The sequence below is a fragment of the Cibotium barometz genome, chromosome 65 (assembly GCF_041138505.1).
Source record: "Cibotium barometz isolate CiBa-2024 chromosome 65, ASM4113850v1, whole genome shotgun sequence".
Classification (NCBI taxonomy): Eukaryota; Viridiplantae; Streptophyta; class Polypodiopsida; order Cyatheales; family Cibotiaceae; genus Cibotium; species Cibotium barometz.
In genome coordinates, this window is record NC_141110.1 from 12,193,918 (window position 1) to 12,219,977 (window position 26,060).

Consider the following 26,060-nt stretch of genomic DNA (forward strand, 5'->3'; position numbering starts at 1 on the left):
TTGACACGATATTCGATTAAGCTATGTCCTAAGTTTCTAAAGACCCTTACAAACATGCATTTCTATTGCTAGATTTTTGCATACACAAAACAATTTCCAAGAAAGAATAGCTTCAAGGATAGAGGGAAAGTGCAAGACAAGTTGAGGGATGGAGATGGCTTTTTGTGCCTTCCTCCAAGAGTCACCATACCAAATCACCCTACAAAATTTCTTGACCAAAATAACATTTTGAGATAGTGAAAATCTCATTAAACTTAGAGGTTACACTTTAATGTCTTGCATTACTTAAAGGATATAAAATAAAATAGATAGTCATATGGATAGCTCTAATGGTTGTCAATTTGAACCTTTGCTTATTCACTAAAACACACTTGGATCATCCCGCGAGAGAGAGAGAGAGAGAGAGAAACCATCACTCATTCAAATAAAGAGGGAAACAAATAATGTGATAAGAATTATACGATTATTGGCATCGTTAGGAGGGCAACATATCAACATGGCTTGAACACTTTTGTACTTTCAAGTTAGAGGAGATGAGAATTAAGCATAAAACAACTTAATAGCTAGGAATTACAAGTTTTAGTGGAATAGATGCCAAAATCATAATCTATGTTATTGATGTAACAAATCTAGGTTAAACTTGTCCCTAAAGGCCCATAAGCTTGGAAATTTTAGAAAAATACATCACTCAACGCATGAGGTAGTCCACACCTGGACGGCCTTCTTCGATCATATGTGAATACACATAGGTTACACTTTAATGTCTTGCATTACTTAAAGGATATAAAATAAAATAGATAGTCATATGGATAGCTCTAATGGTTGTCAATTTGAACCTTTGCTTATTCACTAAAACACACTTGGATCATCCCGCGAGAGAGAGAGAGAGAGAGAGAAACCATCACTCATTCAAATAAAGAGGGAAACAAATAATGTGATAAGAATTATACGATTATTGGCATCGTTAGGAGGGCAACATATCAACATGGCTTGAACACTTTTGTACTTTCAAGTTAGAGGAGATGAGAATTAAGCATAAAACAACTTAATAGCTAGGAATTACAAGTTTTAGTGGAATAGATGCCAAAATCATAATCTATGTTATTGATGTAACAAATCTAGGTTAAACTTGTCCCTAAAGGCCCATAAGCTTGGAAATTTTAGAAAAATACATCACTCAACGCATGAGGTAGTCCACACCTGGACGGCCTTCTTCGATCATATGTGAATACACATAGCTTCGATGGTCTGACAAGAGCGTGCTCTTAAACTTAGAAGGTTCCCCTGTCTTATCTAAGAGTTGTGGGAGCGGAGTCAAGATTGGATCCCCACTTGAATGGTAGAAGTAGCCAATTGAGTAGCGAGATTCTGTTTCATTAAGCACCACACGATGCCACCCACTTCGATAATGGTTATTGCTCCAAACCTAAGGCAAACATTATTTTAAAAAAAAGGCTTTCATTAAGCCTAACTTATTTTGTTTTTAAATATGACAATAAATGTCACAAAGTATAGACATAAATATTTAAACGTACAAAGTTGGAAGGGTCCACTAAGTTGTGTTAAAATGTGGGTGTTATGTGTGCATGCACACGCGGGCGCTCTGTGTGTGTGCACGCGCGCGCGTGCATGTGCGTGTTCGTGTGTGTGCACACACACACACTACGTGAAATGTGTGTGAGTGTATTTGTATGTATGTGCATGTGTATATGTGTGTGTATGCATGTACGTGTGCATGTGCATGTGTATATGCGTGTGCATGTGTGTGTGTGTGTGTGTGTGTGTGTGTGTGTGTGTGTGTGTGTGCACGTGTTTGTGTGTGTGTGTGTGTGAGAGAGAGAGAGAGAGAGAGAGAGACTTATTTAAAATAAATTAGAAAAAATTTATTTAAAATAAACTAATGGGATCATGTGATGCTGGTATAATGGAGAAGAAGAGTAAGACTGTAAAAATAATTCGTCTATTGGTATCTAACCATCATAATATCAAACTGTCAAACATAACAAAATGGTAGAGAAGTCTTGACAATGTCATAAAAAAGGGAATCTTTCCCTTTTTAATTTATATAATTAGTATGCAACTCAATACCAATCACATGTTCCACAAATTTTGCTTTTTTTTTTCCAAAAAACAAATCCCATTCTTTTGGACTGAAACTTACTATAATAAATAGCCTACCGTATGAACAGTAAAAAGATTACTTTGTGTCATAAATATAATGATATAAACTCCATCATCTTAGCACATAAAACACACATAAGCCCTCAAGAAATATAACGATATGAATTCCATTAGGATTAACAATTTATGATGTCCATTATGATTATTATTATGATGTGATGATGATCTACACAAGGATTGTTGTTATTATGATATGAAAGCTATTGCTGACCTAAGAAGTAGGGGCTCAAACAGTGGGTCTTAAGATTTGTTTTGTACATGATAACATGTGGGGAAGATTAAGGCAAAAGAAAAGACAGAAGCTAGAGGTAAAATAAAGCTTAGGTGGGCAAAAGAAAAGAGAGAAACTAGAGGTAAAATAAAGCTCAGGTGGGGATGCTTACAGAAGAAGAGGCAAACAGGATCTTTATAGTGTATAAGATTTTGGAAAATGTTATTGATGTCAGATTAACCGGTTGTTTCTTTCTAGAGTGATGAAAAAGATGGGCTTTGGTTTTAGGACGGCTACATGTATCCATGCACTCACATTTGGTGATTCCTCACAACTTCTTCGCAATGGGGTCTTAGCTAGAGGGTTTGAAGTTAGAAGGTCAATCAGATAAGGTTGTCCTTACTCCCTTATTATTTGCATTGGCTACCCATCCTCTCATTTTGGCTTTAAAAATTACTAGTAGGGAGGGCCAGGTTGTAGGTCTGAAGTTGAAGGCAGGGGAACAGCTCATCATTGAATGTTTCACAGATGATTCATTACACTTCTTGTACACTAACAACGACAATGTAAGGAAACCTTTAGAAATTGTGCAGTGATTTGCTAATGCCTCAGGTTCAAACTGTAATATATTCAAATCTAGGCTAATTAGCCTGACTAAGGAGGATTCCTTTGATGCCAAAAGATGGAGCTGCCAAGTGATCAATAAGGGGGAAACTTTCAAACATCGAGGTGATCTAATGGAGGTGGCCGTGACACAAACAATTGGTCAACTAGGCATTGGACAGAGCCTTGGCTAAGGTTCAAAAGTGGAAAGGAGTGGTGCTCCCATTTCATGCAAGAGTGGACTTGGTTAATTCAATCCTTAATGCTTACATTTTATTCCTATGCCCTATTGTAAACTTAAAGAAAAGCCACTGGAACAAGTTTATGGTCAAGATAAGAAGCTTCTTGTGGAAAAACTAGACTGATCATAATAGGAGTGTCTCCTGGCTAGCCTGGGATAAGTGTGCATGCCCAAAGACTTCGGCGGTTTAGGTATTTTTTTCCTACCTCTACATGCTGAGGCAAGGGTCACTAGATTCTTGGAGGAGAGAGAAAGTTGGGTCACAAGGAAAGGCATTTGGCAAGGTCTTGATTGGGTAGATAAGTATTTTTGTCATGCCCCTATCAAGATTATTGCAGCCCTTCTTTAACTTCTTAGTCATAATATGGAAGGAAAACACGGGGTTGTTAAGTTGGAATGGCTCTACTAGAGTCATAGGTAACTCTTTCTTCTTTCAACATATCTGGTGGTCCCACTGCTCCCCCAGGTCCTGCAACCCCCCATGTAACTAATGCCATGAGATTGAATAACAAGGGGCTCAGATACTTTGGTGACTTATGGGAGATACCTTAACAGGGTTGGAGAGATGATCTTCGCTTAAATGACTTCTTCGAGACCAGTGAGAGAGATAGATAGGTGATAAGTCAAGTTTTGAATTTGCTAGGGAATATCTAAATCACCACAGCAAGCTGCAGTAGGGAAAGATGGATGAAAGACTGGTGTTGGTTTAATGAGGTCCCCTAAGTCTATCTTACAGAGAAGGTTGTGCTTCCAACCAGATTACACATTATTGTAATAATACAGAGGTTAAATGGGGGCTTTTCCACTTGGAAGGTTAGAAGCTGCTGTGGAAGATGGATATCCCCAAGAGATGCATATTTTTTTATGGATGTGGGCTTTACGTGTAGGGTATAAGCTAGTCAAGAGGAATTTTACCTCACATTCTTGCCCCAAATTCATGTCTGCTTTGGAGGATGGAGACATACCTTTTGGACATACCCCATCAATAAGGAGCTTTTGGACTGATATGAACAAATTGACTTTTCTGAAACTGGGAAATAGACTCACATGGGCAAGCTGGTTGATTGGGAAAGAGATTAAGGAGGAGGCAGAACTTAACCTCATAATAACCATGATTAGGTACTCTATCCTCTAGGAAATACGATTGTCTAAGAAAAACAGGGTGTTCAAGGTAGGGGCTGAGTAAGGTCTGGACAGTGAGCAAGCGAAAAGGGTGTGCAAAGCCAACTGTGTAGGTCTTACAACTGTGTATAAAATAGAAAATGACAAGGCTTCTGAATGGTTACAAAGGCTATTGTAACTGGGTGTTAAGGATTGCTGTGCTTAATAGATTAAGTTCGAGCCAGTAGGCAATGCACAAGCTAGGGATGAGTCAGCACATACTGGGCAATGCTCATCATGTTTTCTTTTTCTCGCAGAATTGCTACAAGACTCGGGCCTAGGAGGACCTCCAGCTCAGTAAGATTCGGTGAAGAGAAAGTGTGCTCCAAAGGGAGCTTATTTGTAAAGTCAGACCTAAAACTCTGCGGTGGTATAAGAAGATCAAACAGGAAAAACACACTTTTCTTTTGCTACTGTGGAGCTCCCTGTTGGAGGAAGACCTGATATCAAAGTGTGGGCTAAAGGAGATGACTTTGTTGGTGAGTCTCCAAAAGGAGCTACTATCTTTGCCCTCTTGTACTGTGGCATGCAACTTGGGTATCAGCTGAGATGGTGGGTGAGTCATCCTTCAGAGAGGAAGTTGGTTTGTATGTTGTTAAACTATGAAGGCTAGAATAGTGTGTAGTATGAGAGGAGCAGTTTTTGGTTCTAATGGTATTGTTTTGCAGCTACTCTCAGGTATGACGTAAAAATTTGATACAGGACTGGGCTAAGGCACTTTAAACGTGAGATCTCCCCTTTGTCCCCTAGAATTTAAAACTCTGGATGTGTAGCATTTGAAGGGAAGGATCATGTAATGAATGAATGAATGGGTTGATTGCTTAGACATACCTGGAAGATGTCACCAAGGTTGACAACTAGGGCATCACGTCTGGGCTTGACTGCGATCCAAGTTCCATCCCGCTGCTGCACCTGCAGACCCCCAACCTGGTCTTGCCATAGCAAGGTTAATACGGACACATCGGAATGAGGGGGGACGCCTAGGGTCTTATCGGGTTGGGGGCATGGGGGGTAATGGCTCAGCTTTAAGCCAGGAGTCTCCCCACTCTTTATGTGCTCTTCCACCACTTCATCCCCTTTGAGGCCCAGCCCTTGCAGCAGAAGTATCGTCAACTGTTGCGCTAGCTCGGTGAAGCCAGTGGAGCACTCCTCCAAAGCATCACTGAACACAGGCTAATCACATCTTGTTAAACACACTACGAGCTCCTAAAACCCCTATTAATCGAGTACAAAATAGCCAGAAATTCACGAGGAGTGAGGCTCTGATTAAAATTGGGAGAGGCGGAGATTAGGGGTTGCAGGTCGATTTCCGGGATAAGATGGCTGTCGGAGAAGAGGTTGAAGGGTAGGCAGGGCCTGAGGTTTGGCTCCCACTCGAATTCCTTCAAGGAGAGGTGGCCATTTAGGAAGGCCGCCAGACCCTCGGTTTCCACCGCCATGTATCCGACTGCGTAATCCTCGACTACTAGCAAAGCGAAAGCGCAATGAAAGGGTCGAGTTGAGTCGTTGATCTTCTGGAGAAATTCTAATGTTTACGTCAATTGGTGAAGCGTGTGTGTGTGTGAGATCATTCCACTAAAAAAAAAACTGTGTGAGAGATCTCCCTAAGGACATTACTTGGTACAAATAAAAAAATCTAGCATTAAAAAAAAAATCTAATGTTTATGTCGATGATGAGATATGTAATTTTTAAGAAATTATAACGTAATAATAGAATTTATGCATGTGTGGCCAAGGTGTACCACAACATGGAATCCCATGCGCATAGGTTTTGGGATGACCATCTAACCCTAATTGAAAGGAGGCCATGTGTGGGACAAAGGAGTAAAAAATATGTGGAAGAAGGAAGTACGTGGTGTTGCATGGGGGGGGGGGGGGGGGGAGGGGAGGGGTGTTATGGGAGAGGAAGGACTGGTCAAGTTATAGAGATGGTTATTTGCAAGGTCTTCTCCCATCAGCCTTGTTTGATTTGGGAAGGGACTCTTCTCCCATCCGCCTTGTTTGATTTGGGAAGGGACATTGCTTATTGGGTTGTGGAACTATTGAGATGACAAAGATGAATTCATTGATTTAGAAGTAGACTAAATTGAATCATTTTTGAACTAAAATATAGTAACTGTTATGTCTATCATGCTTAAATTTTGGGTAATCGGTAAACTATAACACCTTTTTTGGTTCGTGTTTAATATATTAGAGTTTTAAAATATAATTATGTCTACATTACCCAGCTGAAATTTTGGGTAGCTATTAGTAAACTATAACACCTTTTTTGGTTTGCATATTCAATATATAAGACACTTAATATAAGATTACATCTTTTGAAAAAAAAAACCACTAGTTGGTCATTCAATTTCAATTGATCACATACTATTATAACATCATTCGATGAAGGCTTGCCCAATATAATGAAAGAGTTATCAAAAAAATTGTGGACTTTTTCTCCACATTATTTTTTATGTTTTTTTCTCCAACAGTTCTTCTTTTTCTTTTCTTTAATTTCTTCATTCCTCTAAAGGTGAAAGAGTTATAACTTTTGTTTTTTTCCTCTCTCTTGCTATATTACAATTACAAGAGTTGTATGTAATTCCATGAGAGTCCGGCTTTAGTTAATGCAAATGTTGATGTCGAGCTCCTCTTGCTCCTAAGAGGCCTTTTTCCTTTTAGGTAAGAGGCCTTTTTATCCTCCTTCAAGCTTTTGCAAATTTTTTCTCCACAATATGTTTTTATGTTTTTTCTCCAACAATTATTCTTTTTCTTTTCTTTGATTTGTTCATTTCCTCTAACACTTTTGTTCATTTCTTCTTTGGAGTGCATGTGCTTGTGTTTTCAACTAAGCTAACCAATAAAAATGCTATGACTCTGGGAGTGCCACCTCAACTAATTTTACATGTTTTGGTAGGCCTTAATGTTTCCATATTCTTGGCACTTTATTGTTTGTTTAAAAGCATAAGAGCTATGTATGAAACTTAAAACATGAGAAAAACATCAATGTTCTCCAACTATTTCTGATTATGGGTGAAGTTGAAGTGTTTCCCTCACACAAGATGTAGTTATTTTGATTTGTACCTTTAATGGGTGCAAATTCTTACGGTTCCACTCACATAAGGGATGAAGGATGTTGTTGGGTTTTTATAGATGTGTACTCTAATTTTATAGGTAGAAAATATTTATCATGTGCACAAGTTGTTTCTTGCGTCTTTCTCGATTGTGGGAAGAGGTTCTTGTGATATTGTTGCATGTTTCTGGGTCACCACACATGAGTGGTTGGGGAAACTTCTAGTGAGGTTTGTGGGAATGGTGAGGGCTTGGGAGCCTTATGGTTAGGAATCCATACAATTGATTTTCCATCATAGAAGCTTTGAACTTCTAATATATATGCTTATGCAACCACTATTTTTAAGGGATAGGGGTTCCTTGTTGACAAGGTATCTTGCCTTGTTTTTAGCTTTTTCTTAACTTCTTGTTGGCTCCTCTGGGATGAAAGGTTTACCTTTGAAGCCAAAGTTTGGTGTTGTCCTTCTGAAAGTTCTAGACTTTGAGCAAATGTTCCATCACCCATGAGGTTTCCTAGTCTTTGGTTTTTGTGGCCTCAGTTGGTTCTCCGAGGGGGAAGACATGGATATGCTTTGAAAGCCTTAGAAGAGTGTTTCCCATTTGATGATGAGTGGTTTATAAGACACAAACCATGATTAAGCAAGGGATTTACTTTTTTGGTGACCTTTTGTGTGTGTGTGTGAGTCTTGGCCTTATATTCGTCTTCGCTTCCTGATGGTGCTTCTTTGAGGATCGTTGGGGTATCCAAATTTTGGTTCTCTCTTTGAATTAGCCTTGAGAAATGAGCAAGTTTCATCTCGAATTCCTTATATATTTGGGAAGTTTATCCCAAAAATGCGAATTAAAGACCTCCTTTATGGTGAATTTAAAATGATACACTTGCATATTTTTAAGTGAACCCCATCGAGCTAGGACCTAGGCTTCCTACCCTAGAGAGGTCATATAAAAATTAGTGCTCAAAATAGGCTCTGCCCCGCCATTAGTCCAAATCAAGGATTTCTAAGTGCTTTTGATTTGAACCTTAGGATTTTAAATGGTTTCTAGTAGAAGGTCTCAAACCTTTGCTTGTTGGGCAACATACGTGTGGCTTTTTAAAAAAAGGGGGCAACAATAATGATATATTTATATTAACAGGGCAAAAACAGCCATTTACAACAAGTCTTTTTTATACCACTACCACATCACTTCTATTCCTAGTCCCTATTGAGAAGATCACATATTAGATCCCACCTCTCATCCTTCCAAACAAAGAAGACATCTCCCAAGATATGTGGTACCGAAACTGCATACAAGAAATCAATAGAATATTAGAAGTGAATATCTTAGGGGTCTACTCTTCAAATAGTCACGCTTAGTCACCCACCACTGGTGGTCAGGGTTTTCAATCAAGGCCATAAAGTATCCACTAGTTACTTCTCTTTTTGGTACCAGCTTTTAGTTTTGGGGCCAAACTTGGGATATTTGGTCCTCACATCTCTCCAAGGGGCTAGTAAAAAACAAGAGGATCCCTTCTCAAAGGCGTTGGCTCTCTCTCTCTCTCTCTCTCTCTCTCTCGTGCATAAGAATTGTAGTGGAGGTGATAATCCCCTTTTCGACGAGCAACACCACCTCTTTTTTAAGATAATATAGGGTTATTCCTTACTATTTGAGAGAAATTCTATTAGTTAAGGGTCGTTCTCTCTCTCTCTCTCTCTCTCTCTCTCTCTCTCTCTCTCTCTAACCTTGACTCAAAGGTCCGCCCATGCCTACATCACCATAGGAGGATTAGGGCCATCATTTTACACCATCACGGGACTCCCTCACACCAGCTCAACTTTACCACTCTAAGTGCCATGTTGCAGCACCCCATGTGGGATATCTTAGGATGATATGTGAGCCTATGCTCTTTGTACATGGATCAGCTCTAGCATCTCAGCTCTAACATCTTAGCTTTGTCATTTTCTTTCATTTCATTTTAGTACCCATGATGATGTATTCCATGGACATGATGTAATCCTTTTGGTCTCATAGGTAATTCTGGCCTTTTGTAGACGTTAATATAATTCTCTCTCTCTCTCTCTCTCTCTCTCTCTCTCTCTCTCTCTCTCTCTCTCTCTCACACACACACACACACACACATTTAAGTCAATGGTGGGATATGAAATTGTTAAGAAATTATAACATAATAATGGAATCTATGCATGGGTGGCTAAGGTGTACGACAACATGGAATCCCATGTGCATAGGGTTTTGGGATGATTGAGAGACAATGACTAGCAACCCCATCATCTAACCCTAATTAAAAGGAGGCCATGTGTGGGAAAGAGGAGTAAAACATAAGTGGAATAAGGAAGTAGATGGTGTTGCATGTGGGGGGGAGTGAGGGGAGCGGTAGAGGTTTCATGCCACTAAAACAACACCCCAATAGAGGGGTGTCATGGCTCTAATGTGGAAGGACTGGTGAAGTTAGCACCTTAAGAATAAAGGGTTATGACCTTTTCCAGTGTTGGGGAAATGTATTTTCAAGAGACATTTACTCTTTTATTATTTCTAAAATGAAAAAAATTGAAGAAACTTTTTTACAATTGTATACTATAACAATTGCATTTTTTCGATTGGCTCAATTCCTTAAACACCATCCATATTAGTGTTTAAAACATTGTCCCCAACCTTGGCTAGTTTTTCCTTTAAAAAATCTACACATCAATCACTTTTAAAATAAAAACCCCAAAGACACCACGCATCAACATATTATTGTGTCATGGCAAGGGAGGTATTAGGTTGCCAAATCAAAAAGGGTGTATAATGAGGCCTTAACTTTTGAGACTCATAAGCCATAGGTCAACCATCCTTAATAAGAACCAATTATAAACCCACTTGCATCAAGCAATAACCTCGAAGGGTTTGCTAAAATCTAGCAATTTCAACATTTGGGTTAGTAACCAAGGCAACTTTGAGCTTGTCAAAGGCACTTTCACACACATTGGAGTCCATTTAAAAGGTGTATCCTCCTTAAGAAGTGTTGCCACTCATGGGGGACGTAATCTTGGCCTATCTTTGAATAAATATGCGGTACCATCCTGTGATCCCAAGAAACCCTCAAACTTCTTTCATAGTCTTAGGCTTTGGCCAATCACTTTGGTTGGATTAGCTAAGATTCCATTCTTTGACATAATGAATCCCATATATTTAGTGCAATCATTAAAGAAAGTGCATTTATTCGTTTTGGCAAAGAGTCTATGCTTTCTTAGGATCTCCAAAACTTTACGAATATGCTTCTCATGTTCTGCAACATTCTTTGAATAAACCCAAATTTCCTCAAAGAACACAAGAATAAATTCATGTAAATACTCCCTAAAGATCTCTTGCATGTCGATTAAAAGTTATAGGAGCATTTGTAAGACCAAAGGGAATTAGTGCAAATTGATAATGTCCATACCTTGTATTGAAGACAATCTTTGGAATATCTTGCTTATTAATTTGGATTTGATAGTGCACCCAAATTTTAGATCAATCTTTGTGAATATCTGAGCACCATAGAGATTCTCCAAAAGCTCATTTATCCTCGGGATTGGTTGCTTTTTTCTTATCGTTAATAGATTTAATCCTCGATAATCAATACATAACCTTAAGGTATCTTAAGATACACTGGGTCCAGTTGGATGAAACTTTGTTCCAAAAGTTGCCTCAGTTGCTCCTTAAGTTCAATAAGTTCATAGGAATAGACACCTTGTAGATCCTCTTTGCAATAGGTTATGCTCCCAATATAAGCTCTGTTGCCATATATATATAGGCAGTGATGTGTGTGAACACACTTAGGACCGCCGGGGCACTTTTTTCCTCTTTAGGAGGTTTTTTCCCTCGGCTTGTATATACGCCTATCACTCTAGGGCTAACTTATCTTTTGTACATTGACACAATCTAATACACTTTGTGTTGTGTGCATTCTTGCTTCTTCTTCTCCAAGCTTTGTGTGCTTTCCTGCAACCCTAATTCCAACAATTGGTATCAGAGCAGGCATCGGCTCCCAGGGCTACGCCGCCAGCACTCTCCGACTCACGTTCTCCGATTGAGGTAAGCTTTCACGATCGCTTGCAGGTCCCTATACTCTGCAAATCAGCCCATAGGGCCATGTGTTCTCAGAAATCGCATCTGAGGTCATTTCGGGCTCCGTTTTTGTATTTCAAGTTTTGCACAGGTGTTTTCGTCATTTTGTGCAGAAATTTTGACAGTGCAATTTTCTGCAAAACAGGCATACGTACTCTATTGTGGACCGTGCTACATAGCATAAGCTGTTTTTTGTTAAGTCTTTGCTTCATTACAAGTAGCTTTTGCATCAGTTTCAGTCAGTGGCCATGGCTGATAACAGCAATGATGTATTTCGCATGTTATCTCTGCTGATGACAAATTGGATGGAGACAGCAACTACCCACTTTGGGCATACATGATGCAGCATGTTTTGGTTGCAAAAGGAGTGTGGAACATTGTGCAGGGTATGGATGTACGTCCAGGTTCTGTGGATGTAGGATCTATTGAGGATGTTGCAGGTTCTAGCAGCTCTACTGTTGCTATTGTTTTACCCACTGCGAAGCTCGTTGGGATGGTAAAGATGCGCAAGCTCATGCCTTGATTGCACTTTCTGTCAAACATAACATCACCCCACATATTCGTTCAGCTAAAACAGCAAAACAGGCTTGGGATATTCTAGCTCGTTTGTATGCAGGTCGTAACCAGGTAAAAATCTCTTACCTGCGTAAAGAGTTAGAATTGAAGATTATGCAGGAAGATGATGACATGAATGTTTTTCTTGCTGAGATTAAAGATCTCAAAGAACAGTTGATTTCTACAGGTGAGATTATTCCTGATCATTCTCTTGTGCAGACTGTTCTTGATGCTTTACCTGAGACATATCAGACTTTTGCTTCCACGTGGAGACTTCTTACTGAGGACAGACCTGATGCTGTCAAGTATGATACTTTAGTCAACAAGCTCTTGCAAGAAGCGCAGTCCAGGCAAAACAGGGCCAGGCAGTGTGCAGTTGATCAAGCATTTATTGCTGCCCAGCAGCAGAGAAGAAGTGGTAAGGCAGCCCCTTCCACTGTTTCTTCTCCTATTAGTAGGTCTGCAACTTCTTCTCCTTCCACAGGTAGCAACAATAAGTGTGAGAAGGCTCTTGATAAAGGCAAGAAAAAGATCAGGTGCAACTATTATAAGGCAACTGATCATGTCATTAAGAATTGCCCTAAGCTAAAGGCTAAAGAGGCAAAGAAAGAGTCAAATGCAGCCACAATAGCGGATGCTTCTACAAATGCAGATTCTGCAAATATTGTGCAGGATATAGAATGGGCATTTAGCATGTATCTCTAGTATGACCCATCTGTACATGATGCATGTTTGGCAATTTTTGTTGACTCTAATGTATGGTATTTTGACAGTGGTACTACAAAGCACATTACCTCGCATCGTGATATGTTCACTTGTCTTGAGGCTCTCTAATGGGAATACTATCACATGTGCCAATAATGCTTCTTACCCAGTGAGAAGGGCATTGGTAAAATTATGCTTATTGCTGCAAATGGCAACGCTTTCACACTTTCAGATGCTTTGTATGTGCCAGGGATAAAGAAGAATCTATTGTCTCTCTCTGCACTTGCTAGACTTGGACTTGTAGTCAAATTTGTGGATGACAGATGTACTGTTCATGATTTGACTTCTGGTGATATGATTATTGCATCTGGCACCTTGTCTCATGGGCTGTATAGGCTCAATTCTTATGACAAGTGTGTGGAAGATTCAGCAAATGCAGTTTTTGATGAAAAGGCAGTTTCAGATGCAAAACTATGGCATGCTTGTTTTGGTCATCTGAACTTTGCTAGTTTGCTGCGTTTGCAGAAATTTGATATGGTTGCTTCATTGTCCCGTCTTGAGGCACCATTGAAACATGTTTGTGAAGGCTGTATTTTGGGCAAAATGCAGCGTTCTGCATTTCCAAAGGATGGTTCTGTGCAGACCACTCGCAAATTACAACTTGTACATAGTGATGTATGTGGGTCTATGCAAACTCCGTCATTTGGTAAACACTTGTGCTTCGTGACTTTCATTGATGATTACTCAAGGCATGCATGGGTATATCCACTGAAGGCAAAGTCCGAAGTGTTTTTGTGCTTCAGTTTTTTCTTATGGTTGAAAATGTATCCAATTGTACTGTGGGCACCCTCCGTTCTGATCGAGGGGGGGAGTACTTATCTAAAGAGTTTGATGCATTTCTGGCTAGTCGTGGGATAAAACACCAATGTACAGTGCCGTATACCGCTGAGCAAAATGGTGTTGATAAGAGGAAAAACAGGTCACTTATGGAGATGGCACGATGTATGGTCAAGAGCCAAGCTTTGCCACATGCGTTTTGGCTTGAGGCTGTCATGTGTGCTAAGGCCTTGCAGTCTATTACTCCATACGAAGCTTGGCATGGCAGGAAGCCTTCTATTGGTCACTTGCGTGTCTTTGGTTGCTTGGCCTATGCTTTAGTGCCTGTGCAACAACGCAGAAAATTGGATGATAAGGCTGTCAAATGCATTTTTGTTGGTTACAGTGCTGAGAGCAAGGGTTACAGATTGTATCATCCATAGTCAAAGCGTATCTTAATTAGTCGAGATGTTTTTGTGGAAGATGCTGTGCAGCCTTTGTTATCATGTACCAAAGAGACAGGTGTGAGCTCACGGGATGTATTTGATACATTGTTGCCTCTATTTACAGGTGGGAATTCAAATGTAAGTCCTAATGAGGCAAATATTCAGCCTATGCAGATTTCAAACGACATCATAGATCAGCCTATTTCTGATGCAGATTTACAGGATATAATTCATGAGGATAGGGCTGAAAATGAGCAGGCTAGAGGTATGCCTAAATGGCTGGTGCAAACCTTGCGTGATAGTAAAATTGATGCACCTATATCTAGTCGTACTCGTTCAGGTTTTCAGCATGCCTCTTATGCATCAGATTGTTGTGCTTTGGCTGTGTCTAGTATGTGTGAAGAGGAAGAACCTCTTTCATTTGATGAGGCACAAAAATCAGAAAATTGGTTGGCTACAATGCAAAGTGAATATGATGCTATAATGAAGAATGGTACATGGTCTTTGTGTGATTTGCCTATTGGTAAAAAGGCCATTGGATGTAAGTGGGTTTTTAAGTTGAAACGAAAGCCAGATGGTAGTGTTGATCGCTATAAGGCTATTGTTGCAAAGGGTTATGCTCAAGAAAAGGGCATTGATTTTGATGAGACCTTTGCTCCCACTTGTCGTATGACTACCATTCGTAGCATTTGTGCATTGGCAGCTCATAATGGTTGGAATGTACATCAGTTGGACATAAAGACTGCGTTCTTGAATGGAGATTTGCATGAGGAAGTGTATGTATCGCAGCCTCGTGGTTTTGTTCAAAGAGGGCAGGAAAACAAAGTGTGCAGGTTGAAAAAAGCTTTATATGGTTTAAAACAAGCTCCACGAGCTTGGTATGAAAAGATACATGCATATTTGACTGCACATGGTTTTCAGAATAGTCCAACAGAAAGCACTTTATATGTTAAGTGTGTGGATGATGTACATCTAATCATTGCTCTCTATGACATGCTGCTCACAGGACCAAATGAAAGTCATATTGCTGATTTTAAGGCTGATTTGAATGCCTCTTTTGAGATGTCAGATTTGGGGCATTTGCATCATTATTTGGGGATACAATTTAAGCAGTGTGATGGAGGTATTGCTTTGTGTCAGACAAAGTATATTGAGACATTGTTGCGGAGATTTGGCCTTGAAGACTGCAAGCTACTCCAATGGAGACAGGTTTGAAGTTGAGTCTTCATGATGCCGGAGATCACTTTGATGTAGCTGTTGGTTGCCTCATTTATGTATGCATTATGAGGTCGGACATTCAGTTTGTAGTCTCACAGGTGAGCAGGTTTATGCATAGCCCAGGGCCTTAGCATTGGAAGGCAGTTAAACGCATCTTTCGCTACTTGAGTGGCACCATACATCTTGGGTTGTTTTATCCCAAGGGGGGATCGTTGCCGCCAGATTTACATGCTTTTTCAGACTCAGATTGGGCTGGTTGCTATGACACAAGAGTGTCCACAAGTGGTTTTTGTTTCATGCTCGATAGCTCATGCATATCTTGGTTGAGCAAGAAGCAACCTACTGTGGCCACTTCTAGTTGTGAAGCTGAGTACAGGGCAGCTTTCATAGCGATGGTTGAGTGTGTGTAGCTCAGACGACTTATGGTGGCTGACTTGGGTGTTGTACAGGAGTCTGCCACCTCTATCTTCACTGACAGTCAGAGCGCATTGGCAGTTGCAAGAAACCCAGTTTTTCATGCTCGCACAAAGCACATTAAGGTGCATTATCACTATGTCAGGGAAAGACTCTCAGCAGGAGAGATCAGCTTGGCCTATGTGCCAACACAAGACAACCTCGCCGCCAATCTTTTCACAAAGGCGCTTCCTCGTGAGAAGTTCGAAGCTTTTCGCAAAGCTTTGGGCTTGCTCCCCTTTGTGGATTGATCTACTTCAGGCATGGCACTCCCCTATACATGAGTGCCAGCTCTCGTTCACACCATCACTCCCAGGGGGGATTTGTTGCCATATATATATAGGCAGTGATGTGTGTGAACACACACTTAGGACCGCCGGGGCACTTTTTCCCTCTTTAGGAGGTTTTTTCCCCCGGCTTGTATATACACCCATCACTCTAGGGCTAACTTATCTTTTGTACATTGACACAATCTAATACACTTTGTGTTGTGTGCATTCTTGCTTCTTCTTCTCCAAGCTTTGTGTGCTTTCCTGCAACCCTAATTCCAACAAGCTCAATGTTGTGATCTACTTTATGAACTAGGGGTGTTTCTACCAAATCCTCTAGAAATATATCAACATATTCACTCAACCACTCATGCTCTTTAGAATTTGACTCCTTGCCAAGTGGATTAAGCTTGACAACATAGATTATTTACTTCTTTCTCAGGTCGTTAAGCATTTGAAATGCCTTCACAACTTGTAAGATAGGAGTTCCTATCACTCTGATCCCTTGCACCTTGTTATGGTGGATGCCCATAAAGGTAACAGTTCCATTTTGGGTGAGCCAATCCATTCCTAGAATACCATCATATAAATCAAGAGATAAGACGTTGAACCTATATTCAGTTGCATTACCATCTAAATAAAACGTCTAAATAAAACTGAATGTTGTTTATCTCATGGCAGGTGTGAGAAGCATCTTCCCACTAGCCAATTCAACTTGCATTGGTTTCCCACTTCTTTGTTCCAGATTCAAATTTCACAAGCAACTAGACAATATGATCAAATGAGTACTACCATAATTGATTAGAAGTTTAAATTATTTATCTTGGTAATCTATTGGTTCTTGGATGATGATGAATTGTTGATTCCGACCTTGATGCTCAATAGCTGCATGAATTATTCCTACTTCTTCTTCTTCCAAGTCTTCCACAGTAAGGATTTGGGCATAGTAGAGTGAGTTTGGAAGTTCCTTCTCTAATTTTTTGTCATTTTGAGGTGGGGGTTGATTGCTTTTCACGAAATCTACTAGGTCTCTAAAAGGAGGGTCCTAAGTAGGATGGGCCAAGATTGGTGCATTAGGACATTCACTCATGATATTTCTAGGCTTCTAGCACCCAAAATATCTTCTCTCCCTCTCCTGGAGTTACTACAATTACCCATCTATTATTTGGGACTCATTCTTTTGTGGACCCGTACTCTGAGAACCTTGGTTAGATCCTCTATTTCTCCTTCACGTAGACTTAGGCCGATGGAGTGAAGGTTCTCTTTAGGAGGTTTCTTTAGGGAAGCTTTAGCAAAGTCTTTAGCCATTCTTATAGCTTCAACGATAGAATCTGGCTTGGCATTCTTTACAAGAGTGTCCATGGGAGGGTAAAGCTTTCTGATAAATCTTTTCAAAAGGACAACTTAGTCCATAGGTGGGGCGAAACAGACAAGGTCTGCATACATCAAGTGGCATGCTTCAATAGACTTTCCTTCTTGGCGGTGGGGCTAAGTCCTAGAGGCTCATTCATCTTATCTTCTTTTTATCCTCGGCGATAGAATCTATAGAAGAAGGCCTTTATATCATCCCGCCTTAAGCAAATCCTAATTGAGATTATTTACTTCCACATGATTCTTCCAACTAGATCAAGTTGTCTCATCAGTAATCTAAGGCCATCTTGTTGTGCTCATTAGAGTCTGCTATTCATAAATATTCATCTATAACGTATATCTAGTTTCGTACATCTTCAGTAACATTATTCCCTTCGATCTGAAGAAATGGAACAAGTTACGATTTATTCTTGGGGGGTTCACTTGAAAATATGTAAATGTAGCATGTGAGTTCATTAAGAGGGGTATATTAATTCAAAAAAGTTACAAAATTACAATTACAAGAGGGGTTAATTTTTATACCAAATTTGAAAAAAACTATAAGTTTATAAAGAAAAAAGAGTCATTTTATTCATAAAAATATGTAAGTGTAAGTGGTTTTTTAAATACCCCTTGAACGCACATGATACATAAAAGTTCTTAGAGGTGAAAACCCCGAATATTATTGTTTGATTCTTCAACAACAGGCACCACATTATGGTTAGATTTCTCTAATAATCTGGCTCATGGTCGCCCTGAAGAAAATTTAATTCGTCTAAAAGTTATAAAGTTCCTAGGCATAGGCCCATACAACCTAAGCTGAGCTACAACCCTCATCCTAAAACTGATCATAGTTAGAGAGAGATTCTCCCATCCTCCTCCCATATCATGACATCTTGACTGCAACAATAAGTTCTGATAGTGTTGTTAGTAAACCAACAATGCCATCACCAATCAACCTAAGTTGAAAAATATAGCTCCTCAAAAATGTCGAGCTAGAGCAAGCTTCTCACATCGTCCACAACCTAATAGTAAATGCTCAAATGCAAAATCTATTATAAAAAAGTTATCTGCTGCTCTATCTAAAAAAGAAACCCAGTAAAATATTGTAAGTTTATTTTCATATATGTGCTCTCATACCAAATGTGAGACCCCTAACCCCTACTAAAAGAGAAGCCATAGTGGAAGACTAATCTAAGGGTAGAGAAAACTCATCGGGGCCTTTATACATTAATATCCTATCGCTTGGTAATGTAATAGCTTTCTCGGTATAGCTCAATTGGAATAGACCTTATAATAGGAATATAATTGAGTACAATTCCTCCAAGTAAAAATATCTTTTTCATAATTCTCACAAATAAGAGGCATTGACGGCTCCCTTGGGCTCAACGTACATCTTCTTCCTCAATTTTGAAGGGAAAAGGTTCCACCATAATTCTGCTAAAGATTCTACTCGCAAGTTTCTAGTTTGCACAATCAAGTTTGGTCTCTAGGTTTAGAAAGCACCCAAAATTCGGGTCCACCCAGCTACCCGCTTTCCAATATTTAAGTTCTTTATCACCTTTGACTAACTCCATAGACTCAGCCTAACCCCATCCAATTCAAGCATTTAGCATGCTACCCTTCATTGGGCCTATGGAACCAATATTAATGCATACACCTGTATTTGAAATTCTCTTTTTCATAGTGTACACATACTTAAGCACAGAAAACAGAGTTCACACATACACTCCATGGTAAACATTTCTTTTTAGGATAAGAATTACTAAAACAACTTAACTTAAACTCAAAAATATGTCCAATACATCATCATAAGAAATATTATAGCATTCTGCAAAATATCTATCATCATCTCCACACACCACGATTGTGTTCCCTTAGATAAGGAAGGTATACACTATTGAGCCCGAACATTCCTAGACCACTAAGCTGACCAGATAATCACACAAGTCTCGCATTTGAATCCAACAGTGTCATGCCAAAATCTAGGGCGTCACTTCTACCAGCCATACCACTCTGAAGGCAAGAATGTTCCACCAGTACATGAAACTGATGTGCATGTCCAATATCGAGACTTGACGTGCCCTACCTAGTACAACTAAAGCCTTCCCTTGTCCATCACATCGATCATGTTGGGACCACATCCACATCCGATCGAGATGGGTCAAAGTCTTGGGTGACTGTCCTCATGTGACATGACTCACCACTCGGGCACGACATTTACAAAGAAAACCATGTACATGTGTGGTACCTTCACAGATGTACACAACACATAATTTCACAATGAATACAAGGGTAAACAAGTAAAACATGATAAAACAATCATGCATCACTTATGCACAACCATTGCAAGTCTGATAAGGCTTCCACAATCCTCGAGTCACAACTCTAACAGTGCCTCCAGCCACAAAGTCAAGTGAGGTCCACTCTGATAAGGCTTCCACAATCCTCGAGTCACAACTCTAACAGTGCCTCCAGCCACAAAGTCAAGTGAGGTCCACCATTCCATGAACAATATCCAGTTACTCAAGATTACTTGAATTTAGAGAGAATCCTTATATCTTATCTATAATCACTAAAGATTAAGAATCAATTTAAGATGATGGTAAATCTTATGGTGGCTTTGTGTCCCTTAGTTCTTAAAGTCATAACTTTTGTTAGACCTCCATAGGGGATTCTAGTCTTCCAACATATTTAATGTTTTAAGGGATTTAGGCCTTTAAGACCTTCTATTTAAAGTCTTATTTAGATAACAACCACTTTTTATACTTCAATTCTATACAATACATAGTTGAGTATACTTATGGGTCTTTTAAGGACTTGAAAAGTCTAAACTAAATCATTGATTCATTCTATTGGTGGCCAAAAACTTTAAACCTTAATCCCTACTAAATTGACTAGATGCTTGGCTCTAACTACCTCTCCTTCTCTCTTAAACTTATCTAGGTTAACCCTTTATCTGCAAGGTCTACTTTAGTTAACCCTTTATCTTCAAGGTCTACTTTCGTTTTAATATCTAGACTATGGAGGGAAATTTTGCTTATGGATTTGGTCTAAGTGTCTTGTTACTTGGCTTAAAAACACAATATCCCATATCACTCCTAGAAATATCACCTTATAGATTGAATCTAAGGCTTTCTATCTCTAGGTTTAAAATTAGATGTGTTTCATCATATTTTAAACCTTGATTTTGACGTAAATAATCTCCTAAATTGATTTCTAAGGAAGGCTTAATACCAAAGATTAACCTTTTAAACATAATCTCCTTTCTAGAGAGAGACTCAAATTTTTGACAAGTCTTCTCTCTCTAGAGTTATTCCAAGGTACAACTTGAATTCAAGCCATAATTTTAATCCCAAAAAGTCTTCCTAGGTCAAGGGTTAATTCTATGACAATATTCTATCTATAATTTGATTTCTAGAGAGATAAAAGGGCTCTAGAGAAATATTATCTTTCTAGAATCATCTTCCTTTATTAATTCCAAGGTCATTTCCTAAGGTCTTCATCTCACAAATTATCATAATTATGAGAAACAAAAACTCTACTTCAATTTAACAATGTTTCCCCTTATGTGAAATGGAATAGCTATATATATGCACAATAGGTGTATATAGAAAAGGGCACGTTTTAGGCTAATAAACCTAGCCTCTTAAATTTACTTGTATTAAACCTAGATAAATTTAAGTGAATCATACCCCTAAAATTCTCCAGTCCTAATTTGGTAAAATTGAGTTTTAAAAAGAGGCTCAAAAAGTGCCCGGATCCATTCGGCCATGTCCGAACGAGTTCACTATTTATCCATGTTCATGCCATCTCATTCACACCCGCCTTATCGACCAACCTCGTTACACATCAATAAGCATGGGAGGTTCTTCTGTCAGTTTAATTTTTAGGGAAGAGAGTTTTCTCAGAGTTTTTATCCTCCTTCAAAATTTTGTGGAATTTTTCTCCACATTATTTTATATGTTTTTTCTCCAACAGTTCTTCTTTTTTATTTTCTTTGATTTCTTCATTCCCCTAAAGTTGAAAGAGTTATAAATTCCCCCCCCCCCCCCCCCCCGCGCGTCTCTCTTGCAAGATTTTTGTGTAATCCATGAGAGTTTGGCTATAGTTAATGCAAATGATGATGTTGAGTTGCTCTTGATCATGGGAGGCATTTTTCCTTTTAGTTAAGAGGGCTTTTTATCCTTCTTCAAGCTTTTGCTAGCTTTTGCTTCACAATATATTTTAATGTTTTTTCTCGAACAGTTCTTCTTTTTCTTTTCTTTCATTTGTTCATTTCCTCTAACACTTTTGCTTTCTTTGAGATTTCTTCTTTGGAGTGCATGTGCTTGTGTTTACAACTAAGCTAACCAATAAAGTTGCTATGAATTTGGGAGTGCTGCCTCAACCAATTTTTCATGTTTTGGGGGGCCTCCAATGTTTCCTTATCCTTGGCACTTTATTATTTTTGAAAATCCCAAGAGCTATATAGGAAACTTCAAACATGTGAAAAACATCAATGTTCTCCAACTATTTCTGATACGGGTGAAGTTAAAGTGTTTCCCTCACACAAGATGTATTTATTTTTATTTTGTACATGTGGATGGGCATGGTTAACCTACTCTTTGAAGGTCAACAAAGGTTTAATGGGCTTCACGTCTAGGGTCAATTTTATTCATTTATAATCTCAGATTTTTGGACCCAATTCCAATTCTTAGGTTTGAAATTAAAGTCACCATACATCTAATTAAGTTAAAATATTTTGGTATGCTAGCCCCCAAGATTTGGAATCAAGTAAAAAAACTTCTAAGTTTAAAGTCAAATGTTTAGTTGAAATTTTCACACTCAAGTCTGAATCTTGAACCAGCTTAGCATAAGATTTACATTCAAGCTAAATATATAGAGTCAAAATTAAGTTATAATCCTGACTAGTGCTAGCCCTAAGATTCAAATTTGAGTCAAAACTTCTAAGATAAAGTCCTCAAATGTTTAATTAGATCTTATTTAGTTCAAATTTTGAGGCATAACACAAAGTTAGACCTTATTTAGTCCAAATGTTGGGGCATATCCAATGTAGATTTGGATTTGTAGATTTGGATTAGAGTTTGAGTATTGTGCAAGCTATACGATTGAGGTTGGAATCGTAATATTTTTTAGGTTCATAAAAGATGTCACTATAGATTTATAAGAATTAAGATTTGGAAAATTTCCAAGATAAAGTCCTTAAATATTTGGTTAGATATAATCTTGAAAGATTTGGACTCAAGTCCTAATCTTGGGGCATAGCATAAGATTTATGTTCAAACTCAATTGACATACAAATTTAAAATTGACTTAGAAAGTTGTGGGATTTCTAGCCTCTAATGTGAGTCCATAACTTCTACAAATGTACAGTGGGCCTTCTCTTGAAAGTAAAACTAACTTCCAAGATAAATTCCTCAAATGTTTAGTTGGACCCTACCTTGAAAATTTTGGACTCAAGTTCTCAAGTATTAGGGCTTAGCAGAAAGTTTGATTAAATTTATTTCTAGAGACAAGTTGATTTAATTAATATCAAATGTTGTTGCGATTAAAATCTTGGATACCAATTTTTTGGGATTGCAAATGAAATTACCATATATCTACAAATCTAAGTGACCCAACATGTTTGCACATAGTAAGCAACCTTTGTAAGTGACTTCTTCTCTTGAGCCTATTCGGATGAAGGGACAAGTTTAAAAAGGGAAAGTGGTTTTTGCACATGTGCAAGTTATCTTTGCACATGGTAAGTGGTATTTGCAATTGGCTCTAGATCTCCCAGGGGGGTTCACTCAGTTAACCCTCTATGTAGCATGTGCGTTCAAGGGGTATTAAAAACCCCCCCTACTTATAGGTTTTTGAATTTTGAAAACACCCTTCTATAACACTTTTTACAATAAAAGTACCCTTTCTATACCAAAATTTTCACATTTTAATTAAAAATCCCCTTATGTATGTAAATTTTATGTAACTCACGTAGAGAAAAAAACCCTTCTGTTGAACTCACGTGCTATCTTACATATTTTTGAGTGACCTCCCCCCCCCCTCTCTTGAACTCTAGATGCTTTCTTCTCTTAAGCCTATGTAACCATCTAGCCCTTTATGGGTAATTCACTTTGTAGCCTTTGTGGTATGCTCCTTCATGGAATACATTCTAAGTGATCCTTTATGGACCATCTAGCATCTCTTTGTGAGTCTTTGTCAGCAGTTAGCCTTACTTACACTTTAATCAATATTGATAAGCTTAATCCATGTTCATTTCTCTATGTGAGATATAGTGGTGCATTGTTTTATTAGTCATTAATCAAGTGTTTAGATTTGTGCTCTTGATTTCCTAAGTTCCTTTAATTTGAATACTAATATCTGCAAGAATTCTTGTGAACCAAACAATTTCACAAGTTCTTTTCCTTTGTATATTTAGCCTTAGTAGTACATAAAAGTGTAAATTCTAGGTTGCTTCTTGCTTGACCAATTGATCATGCCACTATAATAGCCTGAAGATAGACATTTTATCTTCTCTATATTCAACTTAGTACACATAAAAGTGTAAGTGTGGGTTGCTTCTTGCTTGACCAATTGATCATGCCACTATAATAGCCTGAGGTAGACTTTTTACCTTTAATATTGCCTACCTAATCATCATGTATAAATGTAAATAGATTCATAGGAGAGTTAGATGTGTAAACCGATACAATTGTCCCATTGAGGTACCTAAAAATTCCTCTTGGGTGTGCCAACCAATGAGACCTAGTTGCCATGCATAAATTGAGTCACAATACTCACAGAGACACTCACAAAGAATGAAAATTTTTGTCTTGTGGTTCTCATAATTTGGGATTATGATAATTATTATCTTGTAATTATGAGATAGTTCAAACATCCAACCAATTGCTTGTACAAGTTTGCATCAACCAAATTTTAACTATCATATTTAACAAGATTTGAGTTAGCTTCTCTATAGGAGTAGTGTCACGTAGGCTGTAACGCCTGTGACCGATGAGACAGACCGGATGGCTATATCCGGGGTTCAGTGGGAGAGGACGCCCGTGCGGAGTCATGGGCGGCCAGGCTAGTGTGGACGGCAGGCCACACACTATATAGCCTGGGGGATGAGGGGCAATCCTCATTCTTCCTCTATGGCTAGGTGGTGAGCCAGAGGCCGTCCCCTCTTGTGGTAACGCCCGTAGCGACGTTACGGGAATGTAACACTGGTATCAGAGCGTGGTTCGATGGGATTGTCAGAGCCTGCGCGTGACCGGGGGACCGGAGCCCACTCGATGGTTTTCGACCATTCGTCTCCTTATCCTTATCTCGAATGGGGGGTGTGGAGGGAGGCGGCCAAGGAAGAATGGAGGGGAAGAACTCTCTCTCTCTCTCTCTCTCTCTCTCTCTCTCTCTCTCTCTCTCTCTCTCTCTCTCTCTCTCTCTCTCTCCGTCACACATAGCAAGCAAAACCAAGTAAGCGAAATTTGTTTTGTTTTTTTTTCTATGCGATTGAAATTTTCTACGTTGAATCTGCGTTGAATTCGTTTCATAGACTGTGTGTGGGGGAGGTGGGGGGGGCGCAGACCAGCCCCACAATGACTGCTGAAACCCACAACTGTGTGTGGGAGTGGGGGGCGAAGACCAGCCCACAAAAGATTGCGCTGAGTGGGGGGGGGCGACTTGCGTTGAGTGGGGGGGCGAAGAGCAGCCCCACTGCGAAATCAGCCCCACGCGTTAATGAGAAAGCTCCGTCGTGTAGCGCTGTTACTGTAATGCGTCGTTTGTGTGGGCGAAGAGTTGTGTGAAAAGCAAATGCGTTGTGTGGCATGGAAATGCATTGTGTGGCCTACTGTTGAAGGCGACGAAGACCACATTAAGCTGGGCGAATGGATGGCGGGCGGGCAGAGTTGACGGCCCTGCTGAGGCCCGGCCAGGCCAGCCAGGCGGCGGCGGCGGCCAGCCAGCGCCGGCCAGCCAGGGGGCGGCGACGGCCAGGCAGCTGCAACGCCGGCCAGCCTGGGGCGGCGGCGGCCAGCTACCAGCCTAGCAAACGCCACGAGCAAAAAAAAAATGAAAAAAATGAAAAAAAACCATATATTTTAATGGTTCTTTTTTTCCATTAAAAATGAAAGGGGCGGCCAGCCCAGCAGGCGGCCAGCGCGGCCAGGCTCGGCCTAAGGACACTCCCCACGGGCGGGCGGCCACGCCCGAAGCGCCGAGGGCCGGCCCGGCCCGTTATTTTATTTTATTTTATTAAAAAAAAAACAAAACAAAGGCACACCCCACGAAACAAACCCAACACGACCGTCGTACCGTGTGGCCGTAGTGCCTGTTTTCCACGAAAGAGACCCACCACACATGGCCGTAGTGCCGCGTGCTAAGAGAGAGACAAATCCCACGGCCGTAGTGCCGAGTCCTTTGAGAGAAAGCCGTTCTATGGCCGTTGTGCATAGTGAGCACGTCTATGACCGTAGCACCTCGAGGGTAGCACATGTGGTAATCACACATTTGGTTCGAAGAGACTAAATTTAAGCTGAGCATAGACTTAGTATTGACCATCACAGTCACGTAGTTTGGCTATAGTGTAAATCTAAAACTGCGGTGTGTTTTACTTGGGCTAAGAGGACCGGCAATGGCGTCAGTTGTGCCCAAATTAGACGAAGTGCTTATCACGAGAAATCAAGGTAAGCCTAATTGAGCCGTAGTGCTCATAACCCTTCACAATC

The 26,060-nt window shown here is 39.7% G+C and overlaps 1 protein-coding gene across 1 annotated transcript; it reads right to left on the bottom strand.

Annotated features, from left to right (window-relative positions):
• Positions 1-939: 939 nt before the first annotated feature.
• LOC147602924 (protein LATERAL BRANCHING OXIDOREDUCTASE 1-like) lies at positions 940-25,694 on the bottom strand. Its single transcript, XM_086797411.1, has 4 exons — positions 25,648-25,694; positions 25,185-25,377; positions 5,229-5,570; positions 940-1,426 (listed from the first exon to the last, which is right to left on the bottom strand). Exons 1-4 carry the CDS (start codon positions 25,692-25,694, stop codon positions 1,178-1,180), a joined length of 831 nt encoding a protein of 276 aa, XP_086653537.1. The 3' UTR covers positions 940-1,177.
• Positions 25,695-26,060: the final 366 nt, after the last annotated feature.

Bases quoted from the DNA above. Each gene is read 5' to 3' on its own strand.
- LOC147602924 (XM_086797411.1), bottom strand. From the start codon at position 25,694: ATGTGTGGTGGGTCTCTTTCGTGGAAAACAGGCACTACGGCCACACG. The intron at 25,378-25,647 runs GTACGACGGTCG...GGCGTTTGCTAG, and splicing joins ACAGGCACTACGGCCACACG to GCTGGTAGCTGGCCGCCGCC. The intron at 1,427-5,228 runs GTATGTCTAAGC...TGTTTGCCTTAG, and splicing joins ACCTTGGTGACATCTTCCAG to GTTTGGAGCAATAACCATTA.